A 16,590-nucleotide genomic window follows, 5' to 3' on the forward strand; every position below is an offset into this window, starting at 1 on the left:
AAGAGTTGAGGATGCTGGGTCGTGCCGGGCTGAGGCCTTTTCTGCCACCCTGGGAACTTCTCACAAACCTCCAAGCGCCTTTACAGACTCCAGGCGCAGAGCTGGAAAAGTCTTGGGGATCAGCCCCCCTGCTTGTTTACCAGGGGAAGAGATAAGGTTTGGTGAGGGAGAGGCAGGAGCACAAGCACTTATTAAGCACAATCATGGCACCAGTCACCAAGCTAAAGACTTCAACTCTAAGCTCTGTCCGGAGGTTTAGATCCACTTTCATCAATCCTTACAGTCTCTTGTCAGACCCCGGCTGCCAAAATGGTGAAGCAGATGGAGAGCAAGTATGCTTTTCTGGAAGCCTTGAGCGGTGTAGGAGATAAACTGGCAGTTGTTGACTTCTCAGTCACGTGATGTGGGCCTTGCAAAATAAGAAAGCCTTTCCTTCTTTTGGAATCTGTTCTCTCTCTCTCTCTCTCTTTTTAAATATTTTGTTTATTTATTTGACAGAGATAGAGACAGCCAGCGAGAGAGCGAACACAAGCAGGGGGAGCAGGAGAGGAAGAAGCAGGCTCACAGCGGAGGAGCCCGATGTGGGGCTCGATCCCACAACGCCGGGATCACGCCCTGAGCCGAAGGCAGACGCTTAACCGCTGTGCCACCCAGGCGCCCCTCTCTCTCTCTTTTTTAAACATTTTATTTATTTATTTGTCCAAGAGACAGAGCACAAGCAGGGGCAGCTGCAGGCAGAGGGAGAAGCAGGCAGAGGGAGAAGCAGGCTCCCGCTGAGCAGGGAACCTGATGCGGGACTCGATCCCAGGATCCTGGGATCATGACCTGAGCTGAAGGCAGACGCTTGACCGACTGAGCCACCCAGGTGTCCCAATAGGTGAGCCTTTCTTTCATTACCTCTCTGAGAAGTCTTCCAACGTGGTGTTCCTTCAAGTGGACGTGGATGACAGTTGGGAAGTTGCTTCAGAATATGAAAGCAGATATAGGCCAACCTTCCAGTTTTTCAAAAAGGGACAAAATGTGAGTGAATTTTCTGGAGCTAATAAGGAAAAACTTGAAGCCACCATTTATGAATTAATCTAATTATGTGGTCTGAAAACATAACCAGCCATTGGCTGTTTAAAACTTGTAATTCTTTTTTATTTACAAAAAGGAAAGATCGAGTATGAAGGCTATACACTCAACTGCCATCTGATTATAAGTGACAGTAAAATATTGATTCTTCCCTTTAAAAAAAGACACTTCAATATCACTTCATTCTGTTTCAGTGACAACCTTGAGCTAGGTGTTATTCTTCTTACTTAAAGGATGAAGAACCATGAGGCTTAAAGAATTGAAGTGATTTGCTCAAGGTCATAAGGAAATGGAGTAGGCTAACGTGTACCTACTTCTTTCTTACTGTAGGGAGGTGATGACATCTAAACGCCCCACTAGTCTCTTTCTTTACCACCTCTTCCAAATGCATGGGAGCTTTTCCTCCAGGCGGGCCCATGATGAGACATATTTTGGGTGACAGAAACACCTCCCCCGCCAATCGCTCCAACAATGTCTGTCTTCCCTTGAAAGCCTCACTCCCTCGGGAACCCTATTCTGAGGGAAGGCAGCATGGCTTCTGGGAACCAGTAAATGGAGCAATGGTGTTCCTTGGGTTCTAGTTTTGTTGGGTGTGCAGCAAGATATGGGAATTTTATACGTGGTACCAGGAGAAGCCAAGTTGGGTTGGCTCAGGGAAGCTCTGGTTGGAGCCTGTCTGTCCCTGTGCTGTGCAGAAAGCCCAGCTGCTCCCCAGAACCAGCAGCCCCAGTCTCCAAAGGCCACAGCTGAGTCACATTCTTCACCCTGCCCTAGATTACTAATTCCTTTACCTCTCAGCTTTTTCCTCATTCACCCTCTCTCAGGTCATGCATTGTCCTCTTTCTGTTTACTGCTAACAGTTTTTTCAGAAGTTCCTTAGAATCTCAATCATTGATACTAGTGACCATGGCAGTCCCCACCCATCCCACTCCACAGAGTAGGTGACAAGAGAGATGATTTACTTTAGTGTTCTTGAAACACGGGATCATGAGCCGAAGGCATTGCTTAACCGACTGAGCCACCCAGACACCCCCGGCTATTTTCATTTTAAAACATAACTTTAGAAAGCAAGAAGTACTAAAATGTATGTACAAAGTAATCATTGCAACTTTATTGTGAGCCCCAAACCTTGTAGACTCTACAAATACCCAAAACCCCTGTGATTTGCTTTATGAGTGACAGTACGTGCACACAATGGAATATGGTGATTAAAAATAATGATGTGTGTAAATATTGACATAAAAAGGAATATAGCAATTTATTAAATGAAAACAAATGCATAACAGTATGTAGAGGACAAATGACCAAGTTTCTTCAACATTATAATGACATTTAAACAAAATGGAGGGGAACTATAATACATTAAAAGAAACTTAGAGACGTATTAACCACATGCAATGTGTTTGGATTTAAGAAAATGCCTTGGAGCAGGGCAGCCTCCCTGCTAACCCCGGGCGCCGCCCCCCGCGAGGGGCCGGGAGCTGAGCGTGGGGATAGGGCTCCGCTGTATTATCAAGTCCTAAATTTTGGAATGGTTGTCTCCTCGGCTCTAATGATCTGGAAGGGCTTAGTGCTCATAGCCGGAAGTGAAAGTCCAATTGCAGTAGTACTCAGTGGCAGCATGGAACCCACATTTCATGGAGATCTTCTCTTTTTGGAAGATCCCATCCGATTGGGAGAAAATGGCTGTTTCTAGGATAGAAGGAGAGGCTCCCAGAGTTCATGAAGTCTTGAAGACTCATGAGAAGCGAAACGGGGATGCTTGGGTGGCTCAGTCGGTTGAGAGTTGGCCTTCAGCTCAGGTCATGATCCCAGGGTGCTGGGATCAAGCCCCACCTCGGGTTCCTTGCTCAGCGTGGAGCCTGCTTCTCCCTCTGCCTGCCACTCCCCCTGCTTGTGCACGCTCTCTCTCTCTCTCTCTCTCTCTCAGATGAATAAATAAATAAAATCCTTAAAAAAAAGCAGCAACAAAATGGACACAAGGAGATAACAACATGGTTGATGACCAAGTCCTCTATAAACAGGGACAACAATGGCTAGAGAAGAAAGATGTCGTGGGGAGAGCAAGGGGATTTGTTCCTTATATTGGGATTGTGACGATGCTCATGAATGACTATCCTGAATTTAAGTACGCAGTACTCCTTTGGCTGGGTTTATCTGTGCTGGTCCATCGTGAGTAAGAAGTCTGCCTGGCTGTTCCCAGCAGATGCCCTACTTTTCCTTACTGGAGGTTTGGAGGAGATATTGGTCTGTGATTGGTGGAGTGGAGAACACACCTGTCTGCGCTGCTTGTTAGCAATGGTTTGCGTTAGTTTCTGTGTGCACTCGAAGGGACTCTCATAGGATTTCATATGTTATCGCTATCACACTTTCACATTTTGTACATCAGTGAATTTTTTTATATTAAAAGGTTGAGCTAAAAAGGAAAAAAAGAAAAGAAAAGGAAGGGAAGGAGGGAGAGAGAGAAAGAAAGAAAGAGAAAAAAAGAAGAAAATGAGGGGGAGAAAGTAATTTTTTTTTTTTTGGATAATTAGGGAAAGTTGGACTTGGACTGATGGGGTATTAGATGGTGTGAGGCAAGTATTGTTAAATTTCATTAATGGGAATTGTGATTGTTAAGCAAAAAAAAAAATCCTTATTGTTATGGGTGAAAATGGGGGGAAGTAGGTAAAGTACATTCCCATTTCTGATTATGAACACGTGTACATGCTTCCTATGTATAGAGACGCACAGGACAAAGCTGGAAGGAAGTTCTCCAACTTATTATTGTCCTTGGAGAACAGATTATGGCTGATTTTCCCTTCTTCTTACTTATCTGCCTTTATTTTCTTAACAATGTACACATGTGTGTGATAAGGGGAGGTACAGACACCGTTATCTCCTGGCGACAAGGGCTCTGCACACAACTGAACAGCTGAGCCTCTTGGGACTCCCGCAGGGAGAGGAGCTGAGGCAGGTCCGTGGGAGAGGCCTCCAGGACCAAGGAGCTGGTGGTTCAGTACACGGAGAGCCTGTGAGATCTGGGCAGGACACATGGGGCTTTAGCACCACCCCCCTAAAGGCTGGAGCTCGTCCCAAGGGAGCCGCAGCCCCCACTGTGCCTCGGTGGTGCTGTGCCCACAATGGGCCCACTTTTGGCCCAGGCCCACCTTCTTTCCAGAGCTCCCTCTTAACTACGGATGGACCCTAACTATGGGGTCGCCCACTCCCTGCTAGGCTGTGCTTCTGCCTCCAGTCCCATGTAGAGCACAGAAAGGCCAGTCGGTGATCACCAGCAGGGAAGTCAGTGGTGGAGCCATTTCTCCCAGGGCCTGGCTCTGGGCTGTACAGATGTCCTCAGGACCACACCTGCAGACCTGAGGCCAAGTAACAGAACAAGGTGATGCCCCGGACACCGGTGCTTCTTCAGACAGCATCCCCACCCCCACTTCCTCTCACCTCCGTCCCTCAGGTGACCTCTTCATACGCATACATATATATATGCACACACAGGACTGCAACCGAAACCCAAGACCCTCACACCTCCAGCCTGATGCCCCCCCCAAAAAGGGCCCCCACTCCCCAGGCCTTGGCATCTTGGGAGCCCTGTATAATATTGTAACTGAACTAATGTGAGTTCACTCCTTGGTGAGTTGCAGGTAGAAACTACACTAGGTGAGTTGTCACAAAATCTAAAATTTATTTGCAGCAAATAAGATCATGGGGAGTAACTTCCAAAGCTGTGACTCCCCAAGCAAGGGTGGACGAGTTCCTCTTATTTAGGGTTAGGATGAATATTTAAAAAGGGGATCCTTGTCATGGTATGTAGAGGCACGTGTATGACGTAAAAGAGGCTTGTGCTCCTCCTTGGATGGATATTTTAGTATTATAACGAGGGAAAGGTAATTGCCAGTCATCCCAGAGGTCACTCCATGGCTCTTTGGTGGCACAGGCTGGAGTCGGGGGGTTTAGCTCAAACTGGTCTGGGCCGCTGGGTCGTGTGGGTCTTATCAGGGCAGTTGTTACCGCTTGAGTTTTGGTTTCCATCATGGGATGTTATGCCCATTGGGTCTTTTGCCTGAGTTAAGAGATAAGCAGGAAAGAAGAGCTTAAGGGGAAAAGTGGGACAAAGGTCGGTGAGTACAGCAAATGGGCCGTAAAGATAAGTCTTAGGGTCTAGCTGGTGACAATAGCAGTGGGGATAGAGACCTTGAGATCATCTTGCCCAGTCCTTCCATTGAAAAGGGAGGAAACCGAGACTCGGAGTGGGGAAGTGACCTGGCAAATCAGTGAGTCACTGATAGGTCCAGGATGAGATAGAACCAAGAATCCTGCCAGCAAACTCTTTACAACGTGCTGTGTCTCATCGGCCCAGTGGTTCGAAGACCCTGAGGATAGAGGCTACACCCGCACCCCATCTACAGTAAGATTCGGTAAGATTCGCCGGGCGGTCTCCTGGCAGGAACACCATCTGCACATCCTGTGCCACGTCCAGCTGCCCAGGGAAGGAGCTCAGTGTCTGACTCCAGCAGGGTTTTAAGAGGAGAGGGAAGCCGAGAGTGGGGGTGGGAGGCTGCGCAGAGCTCCTGGCCACACCACGTCCCTGCTGCCCGTTCCTCACTCTGCTCCTGCCTGAACCTCCCAGGACTTGAGTGTGCGTGCATGTGTGTGTGTGTGTGTGGTGGGTGGGGGTGTGGAGGTGGCTGCGGCTCAGGAATGCGGGTCCCGTTGTTGGCCTGTATTCCAAGCCTAGGCTGAGATCATGTGCAGAGGACAGTTCCGGGAAAAGGCAAATGCCCCATAAATCCTGTCTGCCTCCTGCACTCCTGGCCCAACCAACTTGTCCACAGCCCTCATTGTTCTCCCAAAGGGAGTAATAGGAGCCCAGAAGGAAGAGGCCGACTGCATACACAGAAGTGAGGCTGACCGGGATGGCCTGAGAACCAGGGACGGGCAGTCCGGACGTGACTTCACACCCACGTCCACTGGAGCTGAAGGTGGATGGCAAGAGGGAGTTGCTGGAGCTGTGGCCCCTTTTCTCCTTTAGCGTCCATGGGTTGGCCTCCCCCTTCCGCTGTCTAGCCTGTTTTCAGGGTCTTTCTTCGCAGCTGTCCACCTGTACACCTCCACTTGTACGTGAGAGTGGCCTCATGCTGGGAGCGCTGGCTGGGTGGGGTCCTTGGTGTTGATCGAAAGCCGACAAGGTGCCAGGCACTGGTGACAGAGCACACATTGGCCAGCAGGGCCATATTCTGGGTTCCGGGACTGATTCACTGAGTTAATCAATATTTATTGAGCACGTAGTAGAGGTGGTGGGAAGAAATCAATTCCTGGGCTTCCTGCACTGCCTTCCAAACAGCAGGGGGAACATTCCACAAGGCTGCAGAGGCCAGGGAGCCAGACAGAGCTCGGCAATTCCAGCTCGGGTCCTCTCACCGCCCTGAGGACTCACCTAGTAGCCAGCCGTCTGCCCCTGCTTGAGAGCTGTGAAAGTGCACCGTGGCATGGGAGCGGTGGGAGGATTTGGAAATGGGAGGTATTCTCTGAGCTGCTGTTTTCCATCAGGCTGACCACTCCTCATGATTGCCCACATGGCAGCAGCATGAGGCCCTGCTAAACGCACCAGGAAACAGAGACTGCAGGCCACCGACTTGGAAGATGCAGCCCAGTCACGATTGTGAGATAAATGACTCGGGTTTATCCTTGGTAGCCCCACCCTTCCAGGGTCCCCCCTGTCATTCCTAAGTCCCTCGCAGGTTCAGTGGCCTCATCCCTCCAACAAACCACAATCAAAGACAAACTGGCTACTTGTGAATTTCACAGTGAATCCACTTCCCTCGGGGGGCATTTCTGTTGGAAGCCTTCCATCTAGAAAGAAGGCTTTCTCATTCCACATTCAAGGAACTCTGGGCACCACGGATCTGAAAGGGGTTTCAAGAGGAGGCAGCTGGGAAGTGTGGCCCTGGAGCTAAGCTGGACTCTGAGAAGGAAGTAGGACAGTTCCACAAGTGAGCTACGTGGCTGCTGAGTGTGCACCCAAGTTTCAAAATTCCCTGCCCTCCTCCAGAGATAACATGGGAGAGGAAAGGCGGTGGGTGACCTTGAGCAAATTGCTTGGCTGCTCTATTTCCTTAGCTGTAAAATAATCCTGGGCATTTGGCTTGCTGTGAGGATTAGAGATCATTAACATAAATTTTTAGCAGTTAATGAAATTATATTTGATGCAGAAAATATGTCCCTTTCAAAAATCCTGGATCCTTCCCTTTATGAAATGAGTAACCGGAGTCCATTCCCCACCCCCTCCCCCAAAGAGGGGCACAAACAGGCGGCAACAGTGAGGCACCCCAACCACAATTTATTACCCAAAGCAGTTTGAGGGATTCCAAGCATTGGTCACGGCCCTCCCCAGTTACAAGAAAGCCAGAGCCTCTTCAAACTCAGCCTCCACTCCCAGCTGAAGGCAAGGATTAAAAGGCTGCAGCCCAAGTTATGTCACTGCTACAATATCCTCATTCTTGACTAATAATCTCAAAGTCACAAATGGGCATCAAGTGATTTGGACCCAAATCTTACACAGGAAAACCCTACAATTAAAATAAGACGGGAGAGATCATTCCAACAGAAAGATACCAAGAGCGTTAATGGTATATGAGGAGGGAATTCTGTTTATAATCATCAGAATTTAATGGAATTGTCTATCATCATCGGGGAGTGTGAAGGGAATGCTCATCCTGGGGCAGGAAGACAGGTGCACTGGCCAAATCCTCCTGGGCAAGTCTCCCAGGAGGACTCCCCTTGACTGTTGCTCTAAGGAACCTCCTGGTTGCCTAGTGACAAAGGAGCCCACAGTGACTGCCCCTGACTGTGTAGAGGGTGGGGGTGGGGAGTGTGGGGAAGGCAGTTACACAGAATTCTCAGCAGTTGAAGAAGAGGCAATCTTCCAGCAGTGTTGAGAACTTTCCTGACTATATATCTACATTTGGAGAATGCAAGCTGGGTGGACCTCACGTGGGATTTCAGTTTTGGGTTTTTTTAAAAAAATTGATTTAAAAATTATCCTAAAACCCAGGTAGGTCAGTTCCTTAAAGTTTCCTTTTATCATCAAACCAAATAGCACTTATGTCTAGAAACACTGTGCTCTAAAAACTGCTGCCAACCCTTCATCCCAGACCGTGAACTGAGATTTTTCATGAAAATCAATTTCTGAGCCAGTTAAGTCTGGATAAAGTTGTCTCTTCGTAACTTAGCTCCCACCCCCACCTGGCCAGTCACGGTGGAACCAGGAACCCAATGGGCAGATTTCTTTCCTTACTTAACTCAGGCATTCCAGGAAGAAGGGGAGTTCCCGGCACCTGCCTAACAAACTCGGCTCTACCTGCTGAACTTTGCTCTGTATGAACAGGTAGGTCAGTCTGGCTGCAAATTCCCCCAAACTGTCCCTACTTGTTTTTTTAAGGCACACCAATTCCTCTGTGTAACGCTCTCTGCTTATAATGAATTATGTTAATTATTTTTGCTACTCAAAAGAAAATTCTGCATCAAGGCCCTCCCCTGCCCTGAGATACTGGTGTGGGTTGCGGCGGAGGGGGGGAAGCGGGGCAGGGATGAGGCCAGAGTCCAATTAATATTAGGGATTCTGGTCCTTGGGGTCGCACTTGAGCATGACTTTCAACCCCAATCCCTTTCTGGCTGTTTCAAAGGCCTCCAGAGCTTTCTCCAGAGGAAACCTATGGGTAACTAAGGGCATTACATTCACAGACTTGGAGGCAAGCATCGAAATCGCCATCGGCCACCTGTAAGAGATCACAAGTGTTACATTCAACCTACAGGAGGAAAGAACCAGGTCCCCAAAACCACCAAGCACAAGATCAGCTTGGCCATAGTTATTTATATGGCGCTGCGGTTCTACAAGGTCTATTCTACGGACAAACAATGGTAGAAATAATCTTATGATTTGCAATCTGGGAGTACAGAGTCTGTTCCCAAATGCCTCCACCCCTCTGCAGTGTCTGTCACGAAGCCTAGAATTCCTTTGGCGTGAAGGCATAAGGCAAACGGAGGCCACTGTGAAGAGGCAGATAAGCCTCAGAGAGGCAGCCGACGATAATCCATCCATATCCCTTTGCAGCTTGGCAGAGTTCACTGGCAAATGGCACTCTGCTGCCGGAATGGTCATAGGCTCTAGTGGTGGGAGTAGGGATACTGGTGGGGAAGGTGGTCCTGGGAAAGTTCCCCGGCTGGGAAGAGGCTAGAGCCACAGAACATGAGGTGGGGTGAACTAAGACCCGAGAGGGTGGGCCCTGGGGCTCTGCGGTGTAAACCAAGGGACTTGAGTTCTTGCTGTTGTCCCCCTTTCTCTCCTTCTTCCCTTGAAAGGGGGAAAATTAAGAGCTGGCCACTTGAGGAAATGAAGCAGAGAGGGCCTGGGTGATGAGGGCCAGACACCCAAGAAGAACGTGCTGCAAGATCCCCCACCTTCCCCCCTTCCCTCTGCCATCTCTGCCCTCCTGTTTTTTAACCAGGAGTGATGCTCTCTTTGGATCCCTACCATGACATGTGGCTGTCAGTGCGCCTAGGGAGTGCCCCTCATGAATAAACAGGAGAGACTCTTGGTCCCTGAGGCCGTGCAGGGGTCTTGCTGGCCGCTCGCCACCCTGGCTCACCCACAACATACTCACGTGTTGCAATATCGAAACACGCCCTTGATATCCACTTCCCGGATGGCTGCGTGCACCAGGGGCACAGTGGTCATCTCAGAGCCCAGCCCTACGAGCACCAGAGTCCCACCAGAACGAGTAGCCTGAAGAGGAGATGAGAACAAGAAAACCCAGGAGATCAGAAGACTTCTCACTCAAAATGACTTTCGTCACATAAATATCTGTTTGCATCAGGTGAGTATCCAAATATTCCAGAGAATATGATTCTTTCTCTACTAGTGAACTCTTGCACAGGTAGACCAAACTTAACGGAGCAGCAGAGTTATCTTCTTAAGGATCCTGAAATCACACACTTTACCAGTGGAGGACCAGGCAAAGCGGGGGCCCCTTCTGCTGTCCACACGATCCTTGGCAACAGCCACGGGTCTCCAGACCCCAGCGAGAATCTCCCCTACAAACAAGGTTAATCTTCAGCCCCCAAGCATCTCTCAGAGCCTTGCCAATTCCGTACCAGGTGTTGGCTCAGGCACCTCCTCATCTCAGCATCCATTCCTCCTCTAGGATGTCAACGCCACAAAAGACAGGACTTTTGTCAAACCTCTAAGGAACTACCCTCTTGGTGAGGAAACTGCCAAGCACGTACAGATGGGAAGAGCCATTAGAATTCTAAGGCTTGAACATTGCTTTATACATGCACGCTGGCTGACATTTAGAAATATTTTTGTTCCAGAGTCATTCATCCCAAGAGTATCATCAGTCACGCCGGCTTTTGTTTTCCTCGCACATCTATCTGCCTTACCAGTTCCCTCCTTGGAGTGGGCCAGACATGGAAATTTCTCCTGATAATCTCCACAGGATTCCACATGAGTGTTGTGCCTGCTCCAGAGATTTTTGGGGATCACTGTCGTCAGTGTTTGAGAGACAGAAAAATAGTTCACTTGCCTCAGTTTTCATGACAGTCGGCAGCAGCAAGCACTTCCGGGGACCATTCTGAGTTTAACCAGTAGAGCTGCAAAAGAGGCACGCACCACAGCCTCTATCTCTGAGGGGACGGATACACCATGAAGAGAGGCCTGCGACACAGCAGTGACTCTGGAATTTATACTCAACCAGCTTCCTCATGTGCAAGATCAGGATGTTGCCCCCCCAGCAGGGTGGCTGGCCTAACAATCACAGTGCTCAGCACTAGGTTGGGCTCACTGGTTGGCACGTTTTCTGTTTTTATTGAAGCGCAGTCACTTACAAACCACCTGTGACTTATGAACGCTGTTGGTAAGGGGGGGGGATGCTCTCTCCCTACTGAAAAAGGTGAGGTGGGGCATGGGGTCAAAGTTGTGACTGAGTTCCAGAAAACTCTTGAATGAGAAATTTTCTTGGAAAACTGTTTCTCCAACAGCATTTCCTCTCCTCCTAGTGAGAAGAAGGAGGAATACTGCCCAACTGGCCAACCCAAGGTGCCAGGAACACTTGGACTACCTGACCATTGTTTTGTGGGCATGACCTCTGCACCAAGATGACATGAATTCTGCCCTAAGCATTTGCCTTGTCTCCTCCCAAACATTTTCTAGTCACAAATCTGGCAGGAAAGTGACTCTCAGCTATGTTCATATAAGGTGCCTCCACCTAACCATTGGCGGGGTGGCCTGCAGCATATAGCATCGGTCATGCATAATGGCTCCACTCCTCACTCAGGAGAGGCACCGGCTTCAGGCCTGGTAAGGCCCTTGGGTCACATTTACCTCTGCACCCACCTCAGGTAGCCTGGCAAATGGGCCCCCACCAACAGTTGCAGATAGATTCCAACTGTTCCCAGGGCTCTCCAGGCAGCAGAGAAGAGAAAGAAAGTCTTGCATTATGAAGCCATGTCTTTACTGCCTCTCTGTGGAGTGGGGGTCATTGACTGCCAACAACTTGAAGACAGTTAGACACACCTTATGCATCATAGCCCCCAAGGTCTCCGGACAAAGCCAGGACACAGCAGGTGCCCAAGACATGTCATTGGTGAACTGATCACACACAGACCCATTACCCTCTGAGTTTTGGGTTCTCTTAGCCCCTTCCCACAAGGCAACCATTATCTCTGACTGCAGAGCAGAGGGTGGGCCGGCTCCAATTGGAACTTTGGACAGAGCAAAAGTGGCACCTGTTCGTCTCCCATCCCACCGCTTCCTCACCCCTGATGCCAGGGGCATCCTGGTGGGAAAATGGCTGGGCAGCTCGGCCAGGGTACCAGGTCAGCTTTCCCCAGAAGGTCTTGCGTGGTGCAAAGTGCCCTTTTGCATGACCCAGCTGTGACTCAGAAGGAAGGAGGAAGCCCGCACTGCTGTGGGACAGCAGTGTAAGGAGGCAGGGCGGGAGTGCCCAGGGTGGCAGCTGCTGCTTCGGCTCTCCTCAGCTCCGTCCCTCCCACCCGAACATGGCTGCCCACTGGCTCCTTGTCCCCTTCTTCCCTTCTCTCCTAAGCAGTGGATAGAGTAAGAAAAGCTCAGGCATTGGAGCAGCATGCTCAGGGCAAGTCACCAGGACTCCTGTGGTAAAATGTGGAAAGGGAGAAGTAGTCTTCACGGCTCCAGTGCAGATCCGGCATCACACTTATAAAGCACCCAGCAGAAGACCCAGCACAGAGTAGGGCTGGAACCTAGAAGGTGTTTTTTCTCCCCTCTTTCCATCATACTTGGATCCGTCAACACCACTCCCCACCCCTGTGTCCCCCCACTCCCCCATTTCCGCCAACTTCCCATAAATTATGGGTGGGTTGCTGAGGGGCAAATCAGGTACTGGCGGCTTACCCATTCCCAAGTCCAGGAGAGAAGGGGAGTAGGCAACTGTGACCCTGAAAAACCACCCCACCTTGTGACTAACTAAATTAATGGCTGTTGCTTTGTATCAATGACTCAAAGACTGCAAATTTCCTCAATAAAAGAAGATAGGGATTTCCCACACACAACTAAGGCATGGTTTCCCATTCCTCTTGTTGAATTTTTTTTTTTTTTACCAAGAGTCCTTTTATGATCACAGATATGATCACTTAAGGGGTGGGTCTCTTAACATCTTTCGAGGGCCATATACACCTGTTACCTCATTAAGCCTCATCCAATAAGGAAGGATGTGAAGCAGGTGAGATAAAACAAACGAGCAAACAAAAATCAGAGATACTGAGGTCATCTCGTTTTGTCTGGAGGTCACATGGTAAGCTAGTGAAGACACTTGATCCCAGCACTCCTTACAGCTGCCCACCCTGTGCTGATTGCCCAAAGCTGCCCACCAGCTTCAGCCAGCGTCACCCAACTCACATAGATGCCTGACTGGATGGCAGGCTCCGCCCCTGTGCACTCGATGGTCACCTCTGGCTTGCACCCCAGCAGACCTTCCACTTTACTGGCCACTTCCTTAGGGCTCTCCTTGGAGATCTGGAGGATGATATCAGCCCCAACTTCCTTGGCTTTAGACAACCGAGAGGCAGACAGATCTAAAGTGGAACAAAAGTCTCTTTCAAACTGAGAACTGGATGGTGGATTAGGGAGCAAAAGGTGGAGGTGCAGGTCTGAATGGCAGTGCAGCCCCGGTGTAGTGGGTGGTGCCGACGAGCCCAACACACATACTCTCTACACCTTCCCACGCTCCCATGCACACCACACAGCCGTGTGTGCACACGCTCGCCCTCCCCCCATCTCTCAGATCACTTCTCAAACACCCACACTGTTCTACACCCCCGCACAACCCTCTACACACACCACACAGCGGCACACGCACTCTCTCTCTCTGAAAGGTCACTGCTCCTCATACACACGCTCTCAGATACCTTGTACACACACTCTGATACCTTCTTCACACACAAAACACATTCACTCACCTATATCCCTACTCCCCTTTACACACACTCCACACAATTCTACACACCCACACCCACACTCTCACAGACACCTTTACACAAACACACACACACATCCTTCTATACCCTACATGCTTCCACACACACTACACTGACCCACACATGCTGTCGCAGATAAGCTCTCCTCACACACACACACATTTCCCACCCATACCACACACCTCACACATAAACACCCTCTTACATACACCCCACTAACTCCACATCACACACACACACAAGCAGCCCTTCTTTGCCTCCTGGGTTTTGTCAAATGGACGAAGGGCTAAGCTTCTTCTTAGAACCAAGTGAGCAGTAGGGACATCTGAGGTCCACATAAAGAGCCAGGTCCTCCTCTTCATTGCATCTACCCTCTCCCAGAAGCTTCAAAAGAGTCTCCTCCTGACCTCTGAGTTGGTCATCCCCTGGGTGGGCTTTTCAACCCTGGAACCCAGGGGAAAAGAGGGGGAGCCCCTTTACAGACCTAGCACCCCAGGAAGAGAATAGCTCTCATGCCCTTGCCCCAAACCATAAGCGAGCTGTTTCCTCTTTAAGGAGATTTTTTTTTAATTTACTATTTATTTTGAGAGAGAAAGAGCACAAGCAAGGGGAGCTGCAGAGGGAGAGGGAGAAGACTCCCTGCTGATCAGGGAGCCTGATGCGGGGCTCAATCCCAGGACCCTGAGGAGAGATCATGATCTGAGCTGAAGGCAGATGCTTAACTGACTGAGCCACTCAGGTGCCCCCCCTCTCCAAGGAGATTTAAAAAGAAAACCTTCTTACCAGTAACCAGCACTTGAGCTGCACCCATGGCCTTGGCCACGATCAGAGTGACGAGTCCAATCGGCCCTAAATAAAGCAGGAAATGGGAGATATTTGTGAAATATTAAACATCAGCTCTCCCCCTGTCCAGGCCATGGACAGGAACCATATCTTGTGTGCACCTCTAGCATCTATCCCAGTGCCTGACACATAGTGAGACCTTAACAACTGCTTGAATGCATAAGTAAACGAATATATGAAGAACTGTTCTCCACATGAAATTTTGCTTCTAGTGCTGAGTTCTATTTCATTCTCTCAGACCTCAGAGCTAGAAATTTGCCATTTACTCTTGGACACTGCTTGGGGATAATGTCAAAGAACCAGAGGGCTCAAGGAAACATGTATTTGTTAAGAGAATAAGATGTCTCAGAAGGTCTGGATCCATTATCCTGTTCTCTCTTTGACTCCTATCTTCTTACTACCCACCACATCTCCCCAAGGAGAGACACATCTTTCACACGTGCACTCTGAGGACTCTCTTGGAGGGTGTTATTAAGTGAACTGGCTCCCTGGGTTGACCCAGCTGCTCAGGCAGCTCTAAGTTGTTCAGGTGCCTAAAAATCAGCCCGGAGACCACCTGCTTCCCACAGTAACTGCATGCTAGATGACACGGTTTTAATACAAAAAACCAGACCCACAAAATGAAGCTATGCATATTATCTTTGAGGCTTAGCTTTTTGACAGTGCTTTTGAAAATAATTTTGTGCATTCTGCCAAAAATCAAAACCCTGGAACATACTTGAAATGACCAACAAAGAGGTGATTAGCTAAACAAACTACAGTGGGGATACTACACAGCTCCTAAAAATTATGTCATAACTCTTCTATCTAGTGTCATGGAAAGATGCTCATAACATATTGATGTTTTTTCTTTAAAAGTAAAATAAAGTGTGTTTAGCATGATCTCATTTTTAAAGACCTGAAAGAGTCTACATCAAAATATTTACAGTGGTGCTCTCAGGCTGATAGGTGATGGGGCTATGGGTGAATTTCTCGGCATGTATGTACACGTGTGGGATGTGTGACTTCTTTTTCCATGTCAAAAAAGGTATTATGCAGATTTAAAGTAGATATGTCACTTGAACACTCTCCTCTGTTAGCTCATCGAGGCAGGTCTGTTCTACACCCATCACCTCTCTTAGAAAGCCCCGAAGTTATTTATTTGGCCCTGTCACATTAGTCCTGAAAACGTATGAGGACTAACTCAAAATGGATTAAAGACTTGAACATCAAGACCTAAAACCATAAAACTCCTAGAAGAAAACATAGGCCATAAGTTCCTTAACATCAGCCTCGACATGATTTTTGGATTTGACCCCAAAGGCAAATGCTTTCTAATAAAAGCAGAAATAAACATGCAGGACCATATCAAACTAAAAAGCTTCTGCACAGCCAAGAAAACCATCAACAAAATGAAAAAGTCAATCTACCAAATGAGAAAAAATATTTGGAAATCATATCTAATTAATATCCAAAAAATACATAAAGAACTCATACAACTCAATAGCAAAAAACCAAGCAATCTGGGGCGCCTGGGTGGCACAGTGGTTAAGCGTCTGCCTTCGGCTCAGGGCGTGATCCCGGCGTTGTGGGATCGAGCCCCACATCAGGCTCCTCCGCTGGGAGCCTGCTTCTTCCTCTCCCACTCCCCCTGCTTGTGTTCCCTCTCTCGCTGGCTGTCTCTATCTCTGTCGAATAAATAAAATCTTAAAAAAAAAAAAAAACAAGCAATCTAATTTTAAAAAGGGCCAAGGATCTATAGACATTTCTTTTTTTCTTTCTTTTTTTTTAATCTCTACACCCAATGTGCATGCTGTACTAAGTCAGCCAGGCACCCCTAAGTAGACATTTCCCCAAAGAAGACACACAGATGGCCAACAGGTACATGGAAAGGTGCTCGACATCACTCGTCATCAGGGAAATACAAATCAAAACCACAATGAGCTATCACCTCACACCTGTCAGAATGACTACTATTAAAAAGACACGAAGTAACAGTGTTGCTGAGGATGTGGAGAAAAGGGAATCCTCATGCACTGTTGGTAGGAACGTAAATTTCCAACTACTATGGAAAACAATATGGAGATTTCTCACAAAATTAAAAATAGAACTACCATATGATCCAATAATTCCACTTCTGAGTATATTTGAAGAAAATGAAAGACACTACCTCGAAAAGATATATGC

At 48.4% G+C, this 16,590-nt stretch overlaps 1 protein-coding gene and 1 pseudogene across 1 annotated transcript in view; one reads left to right on the plus strand and one right to left on the minus strand.

Annotated features, from left to right (window-relative positions):
* The first annotated feature begins 309 nt into the window (after nucleotides 1-309).
* On the plus strand, nucleotides 310-1,083 carry LOC103656574 (annotated as a pseudogene).
* A 6,305-nt stretch (nucleotides 1,084-7,388) lies between these two features.
* The window catches only part of SORD (sorbitol dehydrogenase), a 34,060-nt gene continuing 24,858 nt past the window's right edge, over nucleotides 7,389-16,590 (minus strand). Inside the window, exons 6-9 of the mRNA XM_008683990.2 lie at nucleotides 14,365-14,430; nucleotides 13,004-13,179; nucleotides 9,732-9,853; nucleotides 7,389-8,846 (exon numbers count right to left, since the gene is read on the minus strand). Coding sequence (XP_008682212.2) covers nucleotides 8,681-8,846; nucleotides 9,732-9,853; nucleotides 13,004-13,179; nucleotides 14,365-14,430 — 530 coding nt within the window. The 3' untranslated portion in view covers nucleotides 7,389-8,680. The remainder of the gene's footprint in view (nucleotides 8,847-9,731; nucleotides 9,854-13,003; nucleotides 13,180-14,364; nucleotides 14,431-16,590) is intronic.

Source organism: Ursus maritimus, unplaced genomic scaffold (assembly GCF_017311325.1).
Source record: "Ursus maritimus isolate PB19 unplaced genomic scaffold, ASM1731132v1 scaffold_35, whole genome shotgun sequence".
In the NCBI taxonomy this organism is placed as follows: Eukaryota; Metazoa; Chordata; class Mammalia; order Carnivora; family Ursidae; genus Ursus; species Ursus maritimus.